Source organism: Larus michahellis, chromosome 4 (genome assembly GCF_964199755.1).
Source record: "Larus michahellis chromosome 4, bLarMic1.1, whole genome shotgun sequence".
Classification (NCBI taxonomy): domain Eukaryota; kingdom Metazoa; phylum Chordata; class Aves; order Charadriiformes; family Laridae; genus Larus; species Larus michahellis.
In genome coordinates, this window is record NC_133899.1 from 49,899,219 (window position 1) to 49,916,803 (window position 17,585).

The following is a 17,585-nucleotide window of genomic DNA, read 5'->3' on the forward strand; positions in this document are numbered from 1 at the left end:
AGGGGGCCGCCGTCAGCGCCGCAGCCGCAGGAGGAGAGCGCCCACCGGAGGCGGTGGTGGGGACCGCGGCGGGGCGGGGCCGGCCGGGGGCCGGTAGTCCCTCGCCGCCGACCACCGTGGAAGGCGCCCGCCAACGGCGAACGCGCACCCGTGCGGCCCACGCGCGCGCAGCGTGTTTCCCTCGCGCGAGGGCGGGGGAGGGGCAGGAAGGGCGTGTCCCGGGCGGCGGGGAGCGGAAGTGCGTCGGCGGGCGGCCCCGGCCAATCGGCAGCGCGCCGCTGGCGGGCGTCGCGAAGCGGCTTCACGGCGGCCGCTGCTGGCTGCTGCGCTCCCCCCCTCCCCCCGCCACTCGGACGGCCGCGCCGGTACCGGCCTCGCGGGGGCGGCCCGGGGCCGCGGTGGGGAGGAAGCGAGAGGAGAAAAAGTGGGGGGGAGACAGGAAAAACGGGAGCGGCCCACGTGATGGGCCGCTGCAGCCAATGAAGACGGCAGGAGGTTGCGCGTGGCAGGCGAAGGCCGCGGGAGCCGCGAGCGGGGCGCGTGGGCCGGGGCGTTGCTCGGCGCCGCGCGGAGCCGGCGGCGGGAGGCAGGTAGGAGCCCGGCCGCCCCCGGGGCGCGGCCCGACGTACGTACACCCTCCCTCCCGGTTCCCCCCCTCCCCCTCAGGTCTCCCCGCCCCGGTTTTGAAGTTTTATTCGAGGAGGTCGGCGTGAGGCGTGCGTGTCACGTGAGCGCGGCGGCCCAATCACACGTGCGCGCTCCCTCCCCTGCGCCTTTGAGGCGAGGGGCCCGCCGGCCCGGCCCTGGCGGGGAGCGGCGTGCGAGGGGGGGGACGCACGGACTGCCCTCGCTCCTTGCCCGTCCCCCGCGCCGCTCAGTGCTGGGGGGCCTGCAAGGGGGGCTGGGCAGTGGGTGGCGGTCAGCGGGTGGCCGTCACCTGACGCGGGGGAGGGGGGGGGCGGGGGAGGGGAAGGTTAAAGGGACCGAGAAGCCCCGCGGCTCCGCATCCGGGCTCTCCGGCCGGGAAAGGTCGGGGTGAGGCCCGGCCCCGAGCAGCTGCCACCTCCCAGAGCCATCGCGCTCCCGGGGACCGTCCCCCGGCAGGGGGCGTGGCCGGCGCCACCCGTGAGATGGGGCCGGGCTGCCCGCGCCCCGCCCCGGTGGGAGAGCCTCTGCCGGGGACCTGCCCCGGTGCCCGGGGGACGTGCCCGCCCCTCCGCGCGCTCGGCGCCACAGAAGGGGGGCTTCGGGGGTGGAGTGGGTCGGGGATGGGGGTGGGGTGGTGGCTGCCGGGGCCCCCTCAGCCGGGGGCGGAGCGTAACGGCTCGGTGGAGCGGCCCGAGGGCGGCCGCTGGCCCGCGGCGGCGCGCGTGAGTCTCGGCACGTCGCGTGAAGCGGCCGTTGGCACCGGGCGGGGGCAGTGCCCCCCACCCCCCTCACCCGCCGCTGCCCCCGCCCCGCCGAGGGCCAGTTTACCGGGGGCTCGGCTGCCCGGCGTAGGCTGGCCACCGCCGTTCTGGTATCTTCCAGCTTTCCCCCAGCGGAGGCCGAGCGCCGCCGGGCCGAGGACCCGCCAGCGTGGCGCGGGAGGCGGCTTCGTGTGGCGGGATTGTGCGCTCAGTCGGTCCCGGGGTTGTCGCTGCCGGTCCCGCCGAGGGGAGCTGGATAAATAAATAACGGTGCGCTCCTGGAAGGGCGATGCTGTGCCGGTGTTGGGTTCAGCGGTTGGTGGTGGCCTTAAGTACCACGCTAGTTGATAAGGAGTTTAAAAGGGGGTCAAATAATGGTAAGCTGGGCTTAATCTGTAGTGGGTAAGGTAGGCATGAGGGTTAGCATAACTTTCATCAGCCTGGTTAGATGAGTGGTTTCCAATAACATGGTGTGAGTTTCTTGCCTAGCTTCTTAAGATGTCAAAGCCTTACTCCTGAGACATAGTGTCCAAACTCGTTTGTCATCTTTAATCGCACTTGATGGAGTGGTCTAAAGCCCCTGAAGATTTGAAGTTGCTACAGACTTTGAAAACCAAAGGTTGTTTAAAGAAGAGGGCAGGCTGATGAATGGGTCTTGCCACTTTAAGGTATTTTGCCCGAAGCAGCTGCTTGCTCTGTGGCTGCAGCACCCTTTCAGTACCCTCAGGCACAGTTCCTTCTGAGTCTGTATTGAGAACCGGAATGGGGAATTGATTCTGCTTGAAAAATGTTGCCGTGGGTGAGCATTTTTGTGTGTGCGTGTTTATGTGGGGGAAAAAGGCATAGTTTTTAGGTCTGGCAGAGGTGGGCAGCATTCATTCACTTACGTGTTCCATCTGGCAGCAGCTGACTATTAACCTCACCTACTGTTTGCTCAGTGTTGGTGCAGATGCTGTTGTGCCTGTCATGGGAGAGAAACGTGCAACTAGAGGAAACCAATGTTAGTCCCACTTGTGAATAAACTTGTTTGGTCACCTACCAGGAAAAAAAATAATTGAAATTCTTTCTTTATGAGCTTATGCCACTTCATTTATGCTCAAATCAACTAGATCACTTCTAAAGTACGTGGTTGTGTATGTTGGCTTTTTAAAACCTAGTTTCCAGAGGAATGGAAAGTCCAAGACATTTTTTTTACAAATGCAATGAAATAGATCTCTGCCTAGAGGAGTGACAAGGAGCTCTCATCTAAGAAGAGGGTGTTGTCCGTTTGCTGTTTCATAGACAGCAGAGGATCTACTAAAAAATTCAGCCATGCTATGCACATAGGAAACGGTGCCATTAGCTATGACACCAGCAAGGCTTACTTGGTGTCTTGTTCTTCCATAATTAAGGATGTGGTGTGGTGTGTGGTTTGGGGTTTTTTTTGGTGTATGTGTGTTTTCTTTGTGTGGTCTTTTTTTTGGTTTTGGGGTTTTTTTTGTGTGTGTTTTTTTTTTTTTTAATACTAGGTGGCTTTAGAACAAAGAGTTGAATGGTGGTGGTGGAATTGCTCATCTCTCTTCACAGAAAGATGGAATGTGCTTTCACTGTTGGATTCTTTCTGGTTTCAGTACCTAGGATAAATCCTTGATATATCTGATATTTCTGGACTGGATATGGAAGAATGCAGTGAGAATGGTATGGGTGAGAAGAATAATGAAGGCTTGTCATGAGAAGAAAGCAAACAGAAAAAAGGGTTTTTTTGACTTTTTTTTTTTTTTTAAATCAAGCCCAAAACAGAAAGGCAGTAAGGGATGTGAAAAGCATAAAAGACAGCAAATGAATGTGGGAGCCAGATAAAACATATCTACAATAAAAATGTTTGCATTCATTTTTGCAGTTGCTATCTTCAGAAGAAGCCAATTTGGAGAATGAAAAGATTGCGACCTAATTACTGTTATACAAATACTTGTGATAATGGAATTGTGCTGTTTTGCTAACTCTTGCAGTACAGTGCTTTCTGATAACATGATGTGGTCTGCCTGACCACAGGATGAGTCAGTAAGTCAATAATGAAGATGGATACAAACCTGGAACCCATCACTAGCAGTCTGGTACTTTAATTGGTGTTACTTTCCTTTTTACCATAACATAAAAGGGGAATAGAGGTTCCCTGCCAGTTCTAACTTGATGAACCATTGGTGACTGTAGCAATGACTATTGCTATAAGACAACAGCTCAATGAATAGGATAGTCCTGAGCTCGGGTGTGGGCTTTTTTACTTGCCTGACTTGCTCTGCTGAATTTTCTTATTTTTTGCTCTCTTTTTTTTTCTTTTTTTTTTTCTATGATGTGGACAAGATCTTCAGCTGAAGATTCGTCATGTATGTGATAAATGTTCCTCGTGATGGCCATAAAGAGATTGAAATTCATCAGAATGGTGTTACTCCTGCTGATTATGGCTTGTTTCTGCCACTGTTGCATGGCAAAAAGCATGAAACATTGCTTTATTATTTTATTTTGTAATTTTTGTAATAATAACCTATTGTGTACAGATAAAAAAAGTGCAATTATTTGTAGCAAGCACTGGTGTTTATCCCTGTCCTCTAAACGGTGGTTCATAATTTATATCAATGGATTGTGTGTTCTGTTTTGTAATCTTTGGTGTTTGGGAAGGTTTCTGTATTTCCCCAAAGTTCAGGGCACTCTTGGGAGATGGAGAGTGTTGTGCGCCACACATTGCAGGATTGCTGTTTAACAAAGCACCAACTTCACCGGGGACTGAAAGTTTGGTCTCTTGCGGCAAAGTGTTAGTATTGGAGAGGTGAAGCAGGTATTTCCCTCTTCCTCTCCCTGCCCCTCCCCTCCCGGCTCAAGTGTTTGCCCTGTTCCTCCAATAGAAGCTGCTGCTTTTGCAGGGCTGTAGCTGACAGTTGATGAAGCACTTCCTGAACTACCACCTCGTCATCTTGCAATGGTCAGGGCTCTGAGTGTTAAGAAATGAATTTGGTTTTAGTATAAAGTAATCAAGTGAATTTGCTTGTAGTATAAAGTAATGCTCTGGGCTGAAATCTGGTGGCCCACAAGCTGTGTTATACTTGCTGTGGAATAGTGCACTCTGTGTGCGGCTGGAGCGTGTGCTTTTAGCATGTTTGGATCAGCAAGAAGACCTAAATCTGGAAAAGCAGATTTCTTGCTCTTTTTTTTTTTTTCTGTGCAACAGTCCATTTCTTGTAATAAATTTTATTTAATCTCACACTTTTTAGCTGGATTCTGCCACCACTTTCATCTTTAATCTTCTTGACACTGGATTATACTTCCTCAGTATAGCTAAAGGAAGAACATAAGCTACTTCTCTATCATAAATAAAACAATGTAAATTTTTTTTAAAGGAGATTTGGGCTAGGATTCTGTTGCCTAAGGACAGAGGTCTGGAGCTGTCATAGATGCTGCAAGTTATTAGAGACATCTGTGTAAAGCAAACATTCAACTGTGGGAAGCCAATATTCTTCTGGAGAAGCAGTTGGAGACTAGTGGGGCTGGTTATGGTGTAGAAAAAGGGACTAGATACCTTCATGTGGGCAGTTTAGTGCATCCCAGAGTTTCAGAATTAACAGACTTTCTTGTGGGATGCTACTGTGTTAATAATTCTCCAAAGTGTCAAAACATTGGCTAAAGAAAGTATGGGTTTGTATTTTAACCCTTCTAGTGTGCACATTACGCAACACTTTTGACTATAGATAGCATCACTAAATTTTCAGGTCTTTAAAATTTTTTTTCTTTTTTTTTTCAGTGGCCAAAACTTGGGACTTTGTATGATTGTCAGGGCTGCCTGATCATAGTTAGTAATAAACTTGTAGACTAGGCTCTGCTGACTGACTGCCCCTGTGGGTGTATTACATTGGCACAGTTGGTTTTGATAGCTGTTGTTTTCAGCGAGTCTAGTTGCAGCTAGTGCTCATTTTTAGCTAATGAATTTGAGAGTTGAAAGCTTCCTTTATGCTCTAGTAATGCTCCAGTAGTAGTGCCTTTCAAAGTGTACAGTATGACAGAAATGTCCTATCGTGTATCTACTTGTGTAGTACAGATCTTTGTATTCGAACTGAAAAGGGGATTGCTAACAAAAAATCCGCACCTCCTTTATGTTTTACGCAGGTTGGCGACTGTTACATTGTGTTTAACTATGTGTGCAACATATGTTGCTCTCCCACATACACATATTTAGCAAAGCCTTGTGACCCTTCAGCTTGTGATCTGTTACTGAATCCTCACTGAATCTTTTTTTTTGAAGACAAGTTACAAATAAGAGTGGATGAAGAACAAAGCTTTTTGCTACAGCTCCAGCTAGCAAAAACTGGATTGCTGTGTGGTGAAAGTTACAGGCTCTGTGTTATTTGTAGTGGCCAGGCTTGAACTGGCGCTTTATGCTTGTAGGCATTCCTGAAAGAAGTAATGTGATTTACTGGCTATTGAAATAGTTTGTAAAGACTGTACTTCATACTTTGAAGGTGCTGCAAAGCAGGGAATATGTCTGAAAGAAGCATTTGGGTAAGAGCGTACTGCTTGGTAGTGGACTTCAGCATTTCAAATATGACCATCACCTTACTGCTTAGTATAAGGTAACTCCCTTTGATCATGGAGGGCAGTATTCAGTTGGTGGAAACCAGTTCATTTATATGCTGCCAACTGGTGTTTAGCACAAACAAGGCCTTAAAACTGGTGTTTGTACTGGTCTAAATGGGATGTAGTTCTTTATTGCAGTACTTCTATTTCCTGTCAGGTATAAGCTGCTTAGAACCAGGTTACTTAAGCTGGTGGGAATCTCTGGTACTACTGTTGGATCTGCTCTCCTTATAAACTAGAGATTCCGCTTTGCTCTCCTTGTAAACTAGAGGTTCCGCTTTTGCTGCAAGCAAGGATTTCTACCTGCATTAGGTGAAATGGTAACAAAATCCCTGGCAACATCAACAGTCTCCGGTGCTGCTTCTCTTATCGTCACTGGAACACGTGGCTTGTGGGCCATGAATGTGGCACTGTCTGTTATTCAGTTCTGTGTGGCTGCTCTTAGGTGTACAAGTGTCCCTCTTGCTGAAGAAAAAAAGACATTTCTGTATTGTCACTGTTCAGAAACATATTGCTTAATACAAAATAGAGTGTCAATGTATCCTGTGACCCTAAAACTTGATGACTGCTGTACCTGATACACGATTGCTGTAGGTATAAAATGACTGTTCCTGATCAATCCTGGACAACATGGCTTAATTTTTTAATTGGTGTAATTATTTCTGATTGAATTTGTTAAGGGGGAAAAATACTGTGCTGGATCTGACAGCTTGAGGCTGCTGCAGCTCTGTGCCCCCAAGTATAACCAGTGGTAAGGCTGAAAAGGTATTCCCGATAAGCACAAGCACATAGAGCATATGTATACGTGACATATACATGTGTACATGTCTGGCCACACAGATCAGGCAGATACTCACAGGAACACAGGCAGCAGCACAGCCTTATCCTCTTCCCCCTCCCTGTCTGAGCAAGGTGAAGGCCTGCTAGTGAGAGTGGGTGTGCATATCTATTTTTATATATGCACACATATGTATGTGTATAGATATGTACAAGGTAGATTCCCTCCAGCAGATGGGCTTAAACACTTAGTCTGCCCAGCAGCTGGTTCCTGGATCCCAGTTTCCCCAGTTGCTGGCTTCTGGACATTTAAGCTGCTGAGGCCATAGGTGTGCTCCAGGTGCTGGTACATGCTGTCTCTCAGCTGACTGGGACTGCCCTGGTTTGCTGATGTCCAACACCCCTCCACAACCACATGACCTTGCCCTTTAGAGGGACACAGATGTGCAGTGCACATACACACAGAGCTGGTGGCAGTCCTCTGGTCCCCCAGGTCCTTTATCGAGCTGCACACCCTTCCCTCCAGTGTTTATAGCTAAACTGGAATGCTTTCTTGATTTCTTTCTTCCCTTTACTTCCCATTTGCTATGTGAAATGTGAAGACGCTTGACTGTTAGCCTTGGCTTTTTCTCGTGCAAAGATATTTTAGAAACTTCTGAGAGAGAAACATAATGTGAAGCTGTTTTAGAGAATAGCTGAACATGACCCTTAACCAAAAGAATACTATCTCTGTGTGATTTTTTTTTTTTTTGTATCTCCTTACTTCCAATTCCTCTGAACCTTTTTTTTCTCTCTCTAAATCTGCTGTTGCCAGCATTTGGGTGTTTCCCTTCTACCATGCCAGCCTTATCTAGTATATGGATGTTGTGGTTTAATCCTGGCCACACACACACAAGCAAAGTAAAACAAGGAATTCAAGGCCAACAGTATCCTGGCCTGTATCAGGAACAGTGTGGTGAGTAGGACTAGGGAAGTGATCGTCCCCTGTACTCGGCACTGGTGAGGCCCCACCTCAAATACTGTGTCCAGTTTTGGGCCCCTCACCATAAAAAAGACATTGAGGTGTTGGAGTGTGTCCAGAGAAGGGCAACAAAGCTGATGAGGGGTCTGGCGAACAAGTCTTATGAGGAGCGGCTGAGGGAGCTGGGGCTGTTTAGCCTGGAGAAGAACAGGCTGAGGGGAGACCTTGTCGCTCCCTACAACTACCTGAAAGGAGGTTGTAGTGAGGTGGGGGTCGGTCTCTTTTCCCAAGTAACAGGTGATAGGACAAGAGGAAACAGCCTCAAGTTGCACCAGGGGAGGTTTAGACTGGATATTAGGAAAATTTTTTCACTGAAAGGGTTATTAAGCATTGGATCAGGCTGCCCAGGGAAGTGGTTGAGTCACCATCCGTGGAGGTATTTAAAAGACGGGTAGACATAGTGCTTAGAGATATAGTTTAGTGATGGTTTTTGTCAGAGTTAGGTTGACGGTTGGACTAGATGATCTGAAAGGTCCCTTCCAACCTAGGCAATTCTATGATAATTCATTCACTACTTCCCATCGGCAGGTGGGTGTTCATCCATCTCCAGGAATGCAGGGCTTCATCATGTGTAATGGTTACTTGGGAAGACAAATGCCATAACTCCAAACATCCCCGCCTTCCTCCTTCTTCCCCAGCTTTATATACTGAGCATGATGTCACATGTCATGGAACGTCCCTTTGGTCAGTTGGGGTCATGGTCCCAACTGTGTCCCCTCCCAACTTCTTGTGCACCCCAGCCTACTTGCGGGTGGGGTGGTGTGAGAAGCAGATAAGACCTTGACATTGTGTAAGCATTGATCAAGCAGTAGCTGAAACATCCCTGTGTGACCAACACTGTTGCCAGAACAAATCCAAAACATCGCCCCATACCAGCTACTATGATGAAAATTAACTGTCCCAGCTGAAACCAGCACAATGGGGCTAAAGCTTCCCTCCTGCCTCTGCCCATACCTCACCTTTATAAATGGCTAAAGTGTCAAAATCACAATCTTATATTCTTTCATGAATGTAGAATTTGGTATTTAAGCAGTTTCTCTGTACAGTGAATGTGCTTAATCCTCATGTTCTTCAGCCTGAGTTCATTCTTCTAGTTAAAAGAGAAAAAATACTCTGTGGTCTTCTACAGGCCTGCCTATGTTGCTGTTCGGGTGCGCATTTTTTCAAGTGCCTTAAAAATGTATTTTCTTTAGCTATGTGCTTCTGAGATGATCTCCAACAGCGTAAACTTACATTGCCAAGAAACCTTCAAAGGGGTGCTGGCCTTTGTAACGTTGCTCGTTTTGCCGTTTTTCTCCATCCTGACAGCAAAGGCACAACTGTTCATTAGACTGAGGAGCAGCCCTGCTGAAGTTACAGCCTGTAGTAGGCAGCAGTCAGTACAAAATCCTGGTCTACTGGTGACGCTGGATCTTGGAGTTAGCTTGTTAACCCTGATGCCTTGACTTTTTGGCACCACTGTTAATATCTGTCCTTCCAGAATGGATGCAGTCTTGTAAAATGAATATTCTTGATGGAAAAAGGGGTGGTGGTGGGCTTCACAGAAGTGCACAGAAATGCAGCCATGCTGCATTTTGGCGTGCATTCCCTTAACATTCGGAATTCTGTTTTAGGGGGCTTATTCTCAGAAGTGCCAGGTTTACAAAATGTAATTTCCTTGGCGTATGTGAAGGACTGCCAGTCTAGGTGTGGTGTGGTGGGCTGCCTGGTGAGGTGCCGAGGGTGGGAGGATTCTATTAAGGTTATGCCGAGATAGACTGTGGCAAGGCGGGTTTTGTTTGCTAACTGGTTCGCCTGACATCCCCCAGGGCGCCAGGCCTTGGACGCTCGGTTAACCTGGGTACTTGGTGTGACATGCGGTGCGAGCTGTCTGAAAGTCACTGGGCACCTCTGCACTGTCGGTGGTGTTGGGTCAAATTCTGATTGAGCTTTGGCAGATGGGTGAGAACTCACGCAGAGGGAGGGAGGCATGACGCTGATCCCGGCCGTACCGTTACCTCCCGGGCTGACGCTCTCCCCAGGCTACCCACGTTCGTGCCTCGGAGATCCGTTGTGCCTCGCCTTTGCAGAGGGGAACGGCGGCACGGGATGAGGCAGCCTCTGCCCCGGGGATGGCGGTGCGGTGCCGGCTCCCTTAACGCCGCCGGTGCGCCGGGACGATACGCAGGGCTCTGCCGGGGCGCAGAACGGCGCTTGCCGGCTCTGCCCAGACCGGGCTGCCGCCGGGCGCCCATCCCGCCGGCGCCGCCCCCCGGCCGTCGAGTGCCAGCGCGGGAGGCGTCCCCGCCGCCGGCGGGCTCCGGGCCAGAGCCGTGACCTGAGGCGCGGCCGGGACTCTCCGCCGGGGGGAGCGGAGCGGTGCGGTGCGGCCGGGCGCCTCGCCGGGCGGCAGCGGCGGGGGGGCGGGGCCGCGGCGGCGACTCTGCCGCTCGGAGCCCCGCGGGGCTTCGAAGGCGGCGGCGGCGGCTGGCGGCGGCGGCGGTGCGCGCGGCGCAGCGCTGTGTCCGCGCCCGTTCGAGAAGCTTCCCCGCGCGCGCGGCGCGGCGCTGTGCGCGGGGCCGGGCCGGGCGCCGGGCCCGGCGCTCGGCGCGGGCACGTGACGGGCAGGCGGGAGGGAGGGGGGGGCGCGTGAGCTGGAGGTGCGCCTGCGCGCGCTGCGGCGCGGTGACGTCACCGCGGTGCGCACGCACGTTGTCCCCAGCTGGCGGACACACGGTCCGCGTGAGGAGAAAGGAAGGGGGGAGGCCCCTCGCTTCGCCGCACGGTAACTACCGGGGAGCGGGGGCGCGGCGGGGGCGCCGGCCGCCAGCTCCGCGCGCTTTTCCCCCGCGCCTCCCGACCGCCGCCCCAGCTGCGAAAATTAACACCAGGCGCAGCCACGAGGCGACGGGGCCCGGGCCCCGCCGGCCGCTCCCCGGCGGCGACGCGAGGCGCCGCTTCGGGGCCGCCCCACCGCGCTCGCCGCGGGGGCGGGGCCGCGTCGGGAGCGCCGGCGGCGCCGCGCCGCGCCCTTGTCGCTGGGGCAGCGCCGGACCGGGTCCCGGCGAAGTGCGGCGCGGCTTCCCCACGTGCGCCGGTGTTGCTGCCCTCCGGTCTCCGCCAGCCACCGCAGGCGGCGGTTCCGGCCCCCGCCGCTCCCGGAAAGGCCCGGCTGGCTCCCAACGGCGGCTGCCTGCCCCCATCCCGAGGCTTCCGGCTGGGGGCCGTCCGGCGGCGGGGGGGCCGAGGGGGGGAGCGTTAAAAGCGACAAGTGCGCCGCTCGGCCGGTGACTGTGACGCCACCTGCCCCGGGCGGGGCGCTCGACTCTCGTCGCACCGGGCGCAGCCTGCCGGGCCCGGGCCGCCCCTCCGGGTGTGCGGGCGGGCGAGCGGCACCGCCGCCGCGGTGTTGAACGGCAGCGCCGCGCGTTCAGCGCTCGCTGCCATTGGGCCCGGCGCCGGGCTCCCGTCGGCAACGCGGCGGCGGTTGGCGGGCTGTGCGGCGGGTCTCGCGCTCCGCAGCTCCCCTCCGCTGCGTGATGGCTGTTCTCACGCGGGCGGCGGGATGTCGTCATCGGCTCGCTGGTGCCTAACGGTGCTCGGCCTGCGGCAGGAGAAACCCGTGCGGAGCTCCTTGCTTGTGAGCATGACGTACATAAACCGTGGTCGTCTTTGCAGGGTGGGGTGGTTTGGGGTTGTTTCTTTGGTTTTGGGGTTTGTTTTTTTTTGTTTGTGTTTTGGCACGCGTTTTTTCACGTTTGATTATCTTCCTGCTTTTAGTACATCTCAGTGCAACTTTGAGTATCGTTTTTGGCCACTGCTGTCTAGTTAGCTGTTGCTCCTCAAATAGACCTTATAGACTTCTCTATAGGGTAGAGAAGTGAACATTCTGAAGCTGATTAGAACTTCAACTTCCACAAATGCACACATTTTCCTTGAAATACTGGTTTAGAAACTCCATGCTTATAATAAAGCAGGCTAGTGTGAATGGCCACGTGTAATAAAATGTGTGAAATGGTTCTTGTAATAGACCGTGTCAGTGCTGAAATAATGTAGCTTTTGACTACTGTAATTGGACATAATCGCATTGTAACCACACACAGCTTTGACTTGATACTGTGAGCAGTGCCTATGGTAGAAATAACTACAACCACACAATGCAAGAACTTTAAATGTTATAAAACAGAAACTGTGACTCAGTAGCTCTTTGTATGCATAGCATTTTTGCTGAATGCATGGTTGTTGAGCTTTTTTGAATTTATTTCTGTGTAGGTTCTACCTCAAGTAAATTTAAAGTTACAGGCTTTCTGCATATATTAAACCAGACTTGAAATCGCTTTGATAGTGTATTTCCTTCCTGAGCTAATACAGTTTTGATGTATATTGCACAGCATTAATGTGAACTCACTATATGGTTGTATGTTCAGTATACGTAGGAACATGCTGTAGGCGTATGTAGAGAGGGTAAGTTGGTGGAAAATCACATACAACTCAGGATGTGATTTCTTTCTCCCCATTCCGTGTATCTGATTTTTAGTAAGAATTTATCTTTCTATTGTGTTTTTATAGATGAACATGAAAAAGTTTTTCTTGGGGATAACTTTTTGTGTTGCTGAGATGTAGGATGTGCGTGCTCTACTGAAAAAGCAGGGCAACATTCTTAAACTAGAAAATATGAAGCTGATTTTGAACAGCTAATTCATTTTGTGTTCCAGACTCTATTAAGTAGTCCTGGGTGGGTGGGTGGTTGTGAGTGTATTTGTGGGGAAGCGGTTCCTCCTCAAAGTAAAATCTGTGCAGAACAGTTTTGTGTTTTTTCCTCCAATTTAACTTTTACCTGAAGTTTTGTGGTGCAAAGTTTAAAGGGTAGAAGTAGATCTCTCATATTTCCTAGGTGTCAAGAAGGACACTTATCATGGAGTATAAATTGCCTGCCTCCTGAGCTTTGAGGTCATTTCCCACATGCATGTGGCAGCTGGTTTGCACAGAGGAGTGTTTCCTCCTACAGTACCCCAGTCCTAACAAAATAAATGTGTCTTATTGAATACCTAGTTCACTTAAAACTCATGAATTTGAGTTAATTCTCTGGAAGGAACTATGATTGTTTTCAAGCAGCTCACTGCTAGTGATGGTGATTCACTCTTGCTTCTGGTTCCCACTAACTAGACATTTGATTCAAGAATCTATCATTTTTTGTCAGTGTTGTGTTCCATATACAATAAGGGTACAAATACAAACATTTGAATGTGGGAATGGCATTCTTGTGAGTTACCAAAAGCCCTTACTTCAAATTTTCACATTGGGAAATATACAGGCTCTTCGAAAAATGAAGCTGTTAATCATCTTTTGTTAGAGTGTTGACATAATACTTAACTACTGTGAGGTAGACACACAAAAGTGGAATTGCGTATATGCAGAAAAAGGCAACTATTTCAGCTCCCTAAACAGTGATTGGGCTAATCATAACAGTACAAATGTTTTCTTATTTGATTTAAATTATTTCCGTAATTTAGAAGATAGAAGTAGCTAAGGTTGCTTTGTGCTTCCAGGCTTATGTTCATCCATTTCATCTTATCTGCATGGCCTTTTGGGAGTTAGTTTGTCTGTTTCTCCCCAGAGCTTATCTGTTTGAACTATTTTTTCTCTTCTGTTCTTTGTCTCTGCCTTGGATGGACATTTAGAAGTTTTTGGGGTTAGAGCGGGTGAGAGCAAAGAAATCCCAACCACACAAACTTAGTCTTTTTCAATAAAGAAACTTGGGGAAAATGTTTTTCATGTACTTTTTTCTTTTTCCTTTCCCCCTTTTAAGTTTTGGGAAGTTTTGGACCTCTGGGAACTCTTTCTTTCTGACAAGAGCAAATGACTTCTGCCTTTGTGTCAGAGATGTGCCATTTGCTGTTCTGAAAACTTCTGCACGTTTTGCCAAATGCTGTTTGTTAAGCAAATGATCTGAAGAGTTGAGGCAATATCAGAACAAAGAGTACTTTGAAATATCAAGCAAAGCAAAGATTGTGGCAAAGCATTACATGAAAATTCAGTTTGAAGGTGTCATAGCCCCCGTGTCTATAAGGCCTAAATTATATACACACAGGCAACCTTGATTTGATATATCCTAATTGTGCTTGATTTTATAGTACTGATTATCTTCTAAGTTTTTAATGTGGAGAACTGTTACAAAAAGGATTTCTCATGAGACTTAATTACTTTCTTAAGCTGTATTTGAATAATTGTAACTGGGTTTTCCTTCTTTCCAGAATGGTGAACACACATAGAAGATTTTCAGAACTGTGTGGAATTTGCATTTGATTTGAGAAACTGTAAGAGTGCTCGTCATGGAGAAACAGCAGATTGTCTTGGGTAGCCGGGATGGTGGGACTGTGTCTGGTGCAGCGCCTGCTTTTTTTGTCATCTTGAAACAACAGCAGGGAAATGGTAAAGCTGACCAAGGAATCCTAGTAGCAAACCGTGATGCTTGTGCTCTTGCCAGCAGTGTATCAACTCCAATAAAATCCAAAGTCAAGACCTGCCTCCCAGCTGACTGTGTCTCAGGGGGCATTACTGTCACCCTAGATAACAACAGCATGTGGAATGAATTCTACCATCGCAACACAGAGATGATTCTGACAAAGCAGGGGAGGCGCATGTTCCCGTACTGCCGATACTGGATTACAGGTCTGGATGCCAGTCAGAAGTACATCCTAGTCATGGACATATCCCCTGTGGACAATCACCGATACAAATGGAATGGCCGTTGGTGGGAGCCCAGTGGGAAGGCAGAACCCCATGTTCTTGGTCGAGTGTTTATTCATCCAGAATCCCCTTCCACTGGCCAATACTGGATGCATCAGCCGGTATCCTTCTACAAACTCAAACTTACCAACAATACCCTGGACCAGGAGGGTCATATAATCTTGCATTCTATGCACCGTTATCTGCCACGACTTCACTTGGTGCCTGCAGACAAAGCCACAGAAGTCATTCAGCTCAATGGCCCAGATGTCCATACATTTACCTTTCCACAGACAGAGTTCTTCGCAGTTACAGCCTACCAGAACATCCAGATTACCCAGCTGAAAATAGATTACAATCCTTTTGCTAAAGGATTCAGAGATGATGGGTTGAATAGTCGACCTCAGCGTGATGTGAAACAAAACAGTAACTTAGAATTGGAAGGAGGTGATGTTCTTAGTGCTGCTAGCATTCGTGGTCGCCCTGCTGAAGTTGATGCATTAGATTTGCATCAGAGAAGTTTAGATTCTTCATTCATTGCTCAAAATCCATCAGACATTGATCTGGAAAAAGAGTCCTTTAATGCAGAAAGGGACTTCCTGCGTTTCCTGGACACTGACCTGTCTTTGGGTGATATGCCAAAGCTAAAACAAGAAGTCTCTGAAAGGTGGGTTAACATTCTATTTTTAGAACAAATACTGGTTGAGTGGGGTATTTGGTAAAAGATTAAATAATAGGATGTTCAGTATACAGATTTACAGATAAAGTTTGCCTGACTCGAAGTGGCAGAACAGTTAGTATTATTAAAGCTTTTCTTTACTTGAGCAGTCATATATCAGGCTGGACTTTCTAATGTGTCCAAGGAGTGTAAGAGTTCAGTATTTTTTCCTATGTTTCCTTAACTCCCTTTCTAAAGAAGTGTTGGGGGATTTTTCTTAACCCTCTTAGCATTTAAGAAGACTAAATTTAATTTTTCAGAGTTTTAAACAGAGCACATAGCAGTCATCAGAACATCACCTTTCTTTTTAGGGTTGCTTACTGCAGCGACATGCTGTCTCTGTATCTTCAATTTTCATTAGCGTATGGGTGAGGTTGTGTGGTGTGTATGGGTATTTAGGTTGGGTATGTGTAGGGATTGCTACAAGGCAGTTGTAACTGGCAGCATGCCACTGTTTTGTCACTAACTGCTTGTGTGAATTCTTTTATTCCACAAAGTAGCCTGCCTGTTGGTAGTCGGTTGCCTCATGTTTGCTGGGAGGTAAGGGAATCTGCACCTGGGAAAGTACTTCAAAATAACTGTTACCCTGTTCAGACCTTAATTTACTCCGTGGTAACTTTATGTCTATGTGCTTATCCAGTATTGACTTTTTGAACCATTCTGTTCCTATCACACAAACAGTAGCAAAGCAATGTAGTGTATGTGGAGAGCCTACCCGTAGTACGGAAATTGCTAACCAGTAAGTGTTCCTGTTGGTAAAGCAAGCCTGGCAAAACCTGTTATTTTACTGCAGTTTCACTTAGTTTCCAGATTCTAAGGAATAGAATAGAGCAGACTTAGTGAATAGTTAATCTGTGTCAAAAGGTGCTAGAAATACTTCAAACCTGAAGAAGTGATTTAAAAAACACAAAAAAAAGAGGTTTCTCTTCTGCCATGGTTCTTCATGTCTGTCTCTGAATACGAGGCTTAATTTGCTAAAGATTTAGTGACAAAAGCAGCCATACATAGATCAGTACACCAAGAAATTATTTAGCTGCAGGATATCAGGATGATGTTAATGGTGTAATTAGAGGCCAGTTCCTAGAAGAAGAAAAGTTGTATTTATGACATAATTATACAGTTTGTTTCAAAGGCTGTATTGCTGTCCTACTTCATTGTGTTTTAGAGAATTTTACTTGATTGTTTGGGTTGTTTGTTTTTTTTTTTTCTTGGAGAAAGCCTCTCCTTGCCTTTTGAGTAACTGAAAAACTTCAAATTACAAAGTTCACCATCTTTTGAGACTTTATTGAGTTTAGTTGTAATAATTCTTAAGAGTACTAACATTGCTTCTTGGATCTTGTGTTCTAACCTTTCTTTTGCAGTATTTTCTGATATCAGTGTATTAGGAAGAAGAATGTCTTCTAGATGTCTTATATTCTCCAAAAGTATTGTAAATTCTAGAGAAACATGTCGGGAAGACTGAAAGTACACTGATTTCAGAGAGGATGGGCTTTCTTTAGTTCCGAAGAGTACAGCATGGAGAAGTGTTTAGATAACTTTGCATATTGGAAGTAAAACAGTAAAACTCTGAAAACAATTACTGAAATGTTATTTTGTCTTCGAAGTGATATTTTTTTTCTCCTTGGGGTCAGCTGCAGTTGAAAAAGTTAAATTTTTATCACTTTGTTTGCCTGAAGGGGTCATTCCAAATTATTTGAAAAACTATTTGAATTGGACAGCTTGGGGTGTTTTTGTTCCCTTCTTTCCCAAGGAATAAACCCCATCATTTTAAGGACTCAAGGACCTTCCTTAAGAACAGGTGATGCAAATTGGCAGACTTAATTTCTTTTGGTCCAGAGCATGTTAGATGCCTTCCCTGGTTTCACCTCCAAGACAATTTATTTCTGAAATGTGCTAAAAGCTGTGCAGACAGGGAAAGACTGTAAAGGGTTTTTCTCTATTCCGGTCTAGGAAGCATCTATCATTCGATGAAAAAAGGTTACCATAGTCCTAGAACAACCCTCAAGCATTGTCCAGCTTTTTGTTTTATGTTTTTGTACTCTATGTGAAAAAGTCAGATTCTGTACTTGGAAAGACAAAAATTGATCTTATCCAAGAAATGGCAGAACTGTCTTTTTATGCACTGGAGTTTTTCAGAACGGTATTTCTTCTTTTTCCTTCAGATCTGTTTGCAGTGTTTTCAGGCCGTGCAGTTGAGATCTGCTCATAAATGTGCCAGCCTTTCAATGACAGTGTTGAGCGAGTGGCATTTTTCTTTATCAAACTAGATACATTAATATATACATATTATATATGTATATACATACACAAATTATATATACCTATTAACAATAGGGCATTTTTTTGGTCA

The 17,585-nt window shown here is 48.0% G+C and overlaps 1 protein-coding gene across 16 annotated transcripts in view; it reads left to right on the forward strand.

Annotated features, from left to right (window-relative positions):
- The first annotated feature begins 272 nt into the window (after positions 1–272).
- The window catches only part of MGA (MAX dimerization protein MGA), a 64,539-nt gene continuing 47,226 nt past the window's right edge, over positions 273–17,585 (forward strand). For 10 of the 16 annotated variants that reach the window (XR_012586691.1, XM_074584619.1, XM_074584624.1 and 7 more), the window contains exons 1-2: positions 273–590; positions 14,043–15,184. Coding sequence is in view for 15 of the 16 variants with exons in the window: in XM_074584619.1 (XP_074440720.1) it covers positions 14,121–15,184 (1,064 nt within the window). In the remaining variant the exon portion in view is untranslated. Of the gene's footprint in view, positions 591–10,465; positions 10,574–10,836; positions 11,440–14,042; positions 15,185–17,585 lie in introns of those variants that run through there. The other 6 variants (XM_074584632.1, XM_074584620.1, XM_074584633.1 and 3 more) reach the window with 6 other exon arrangements.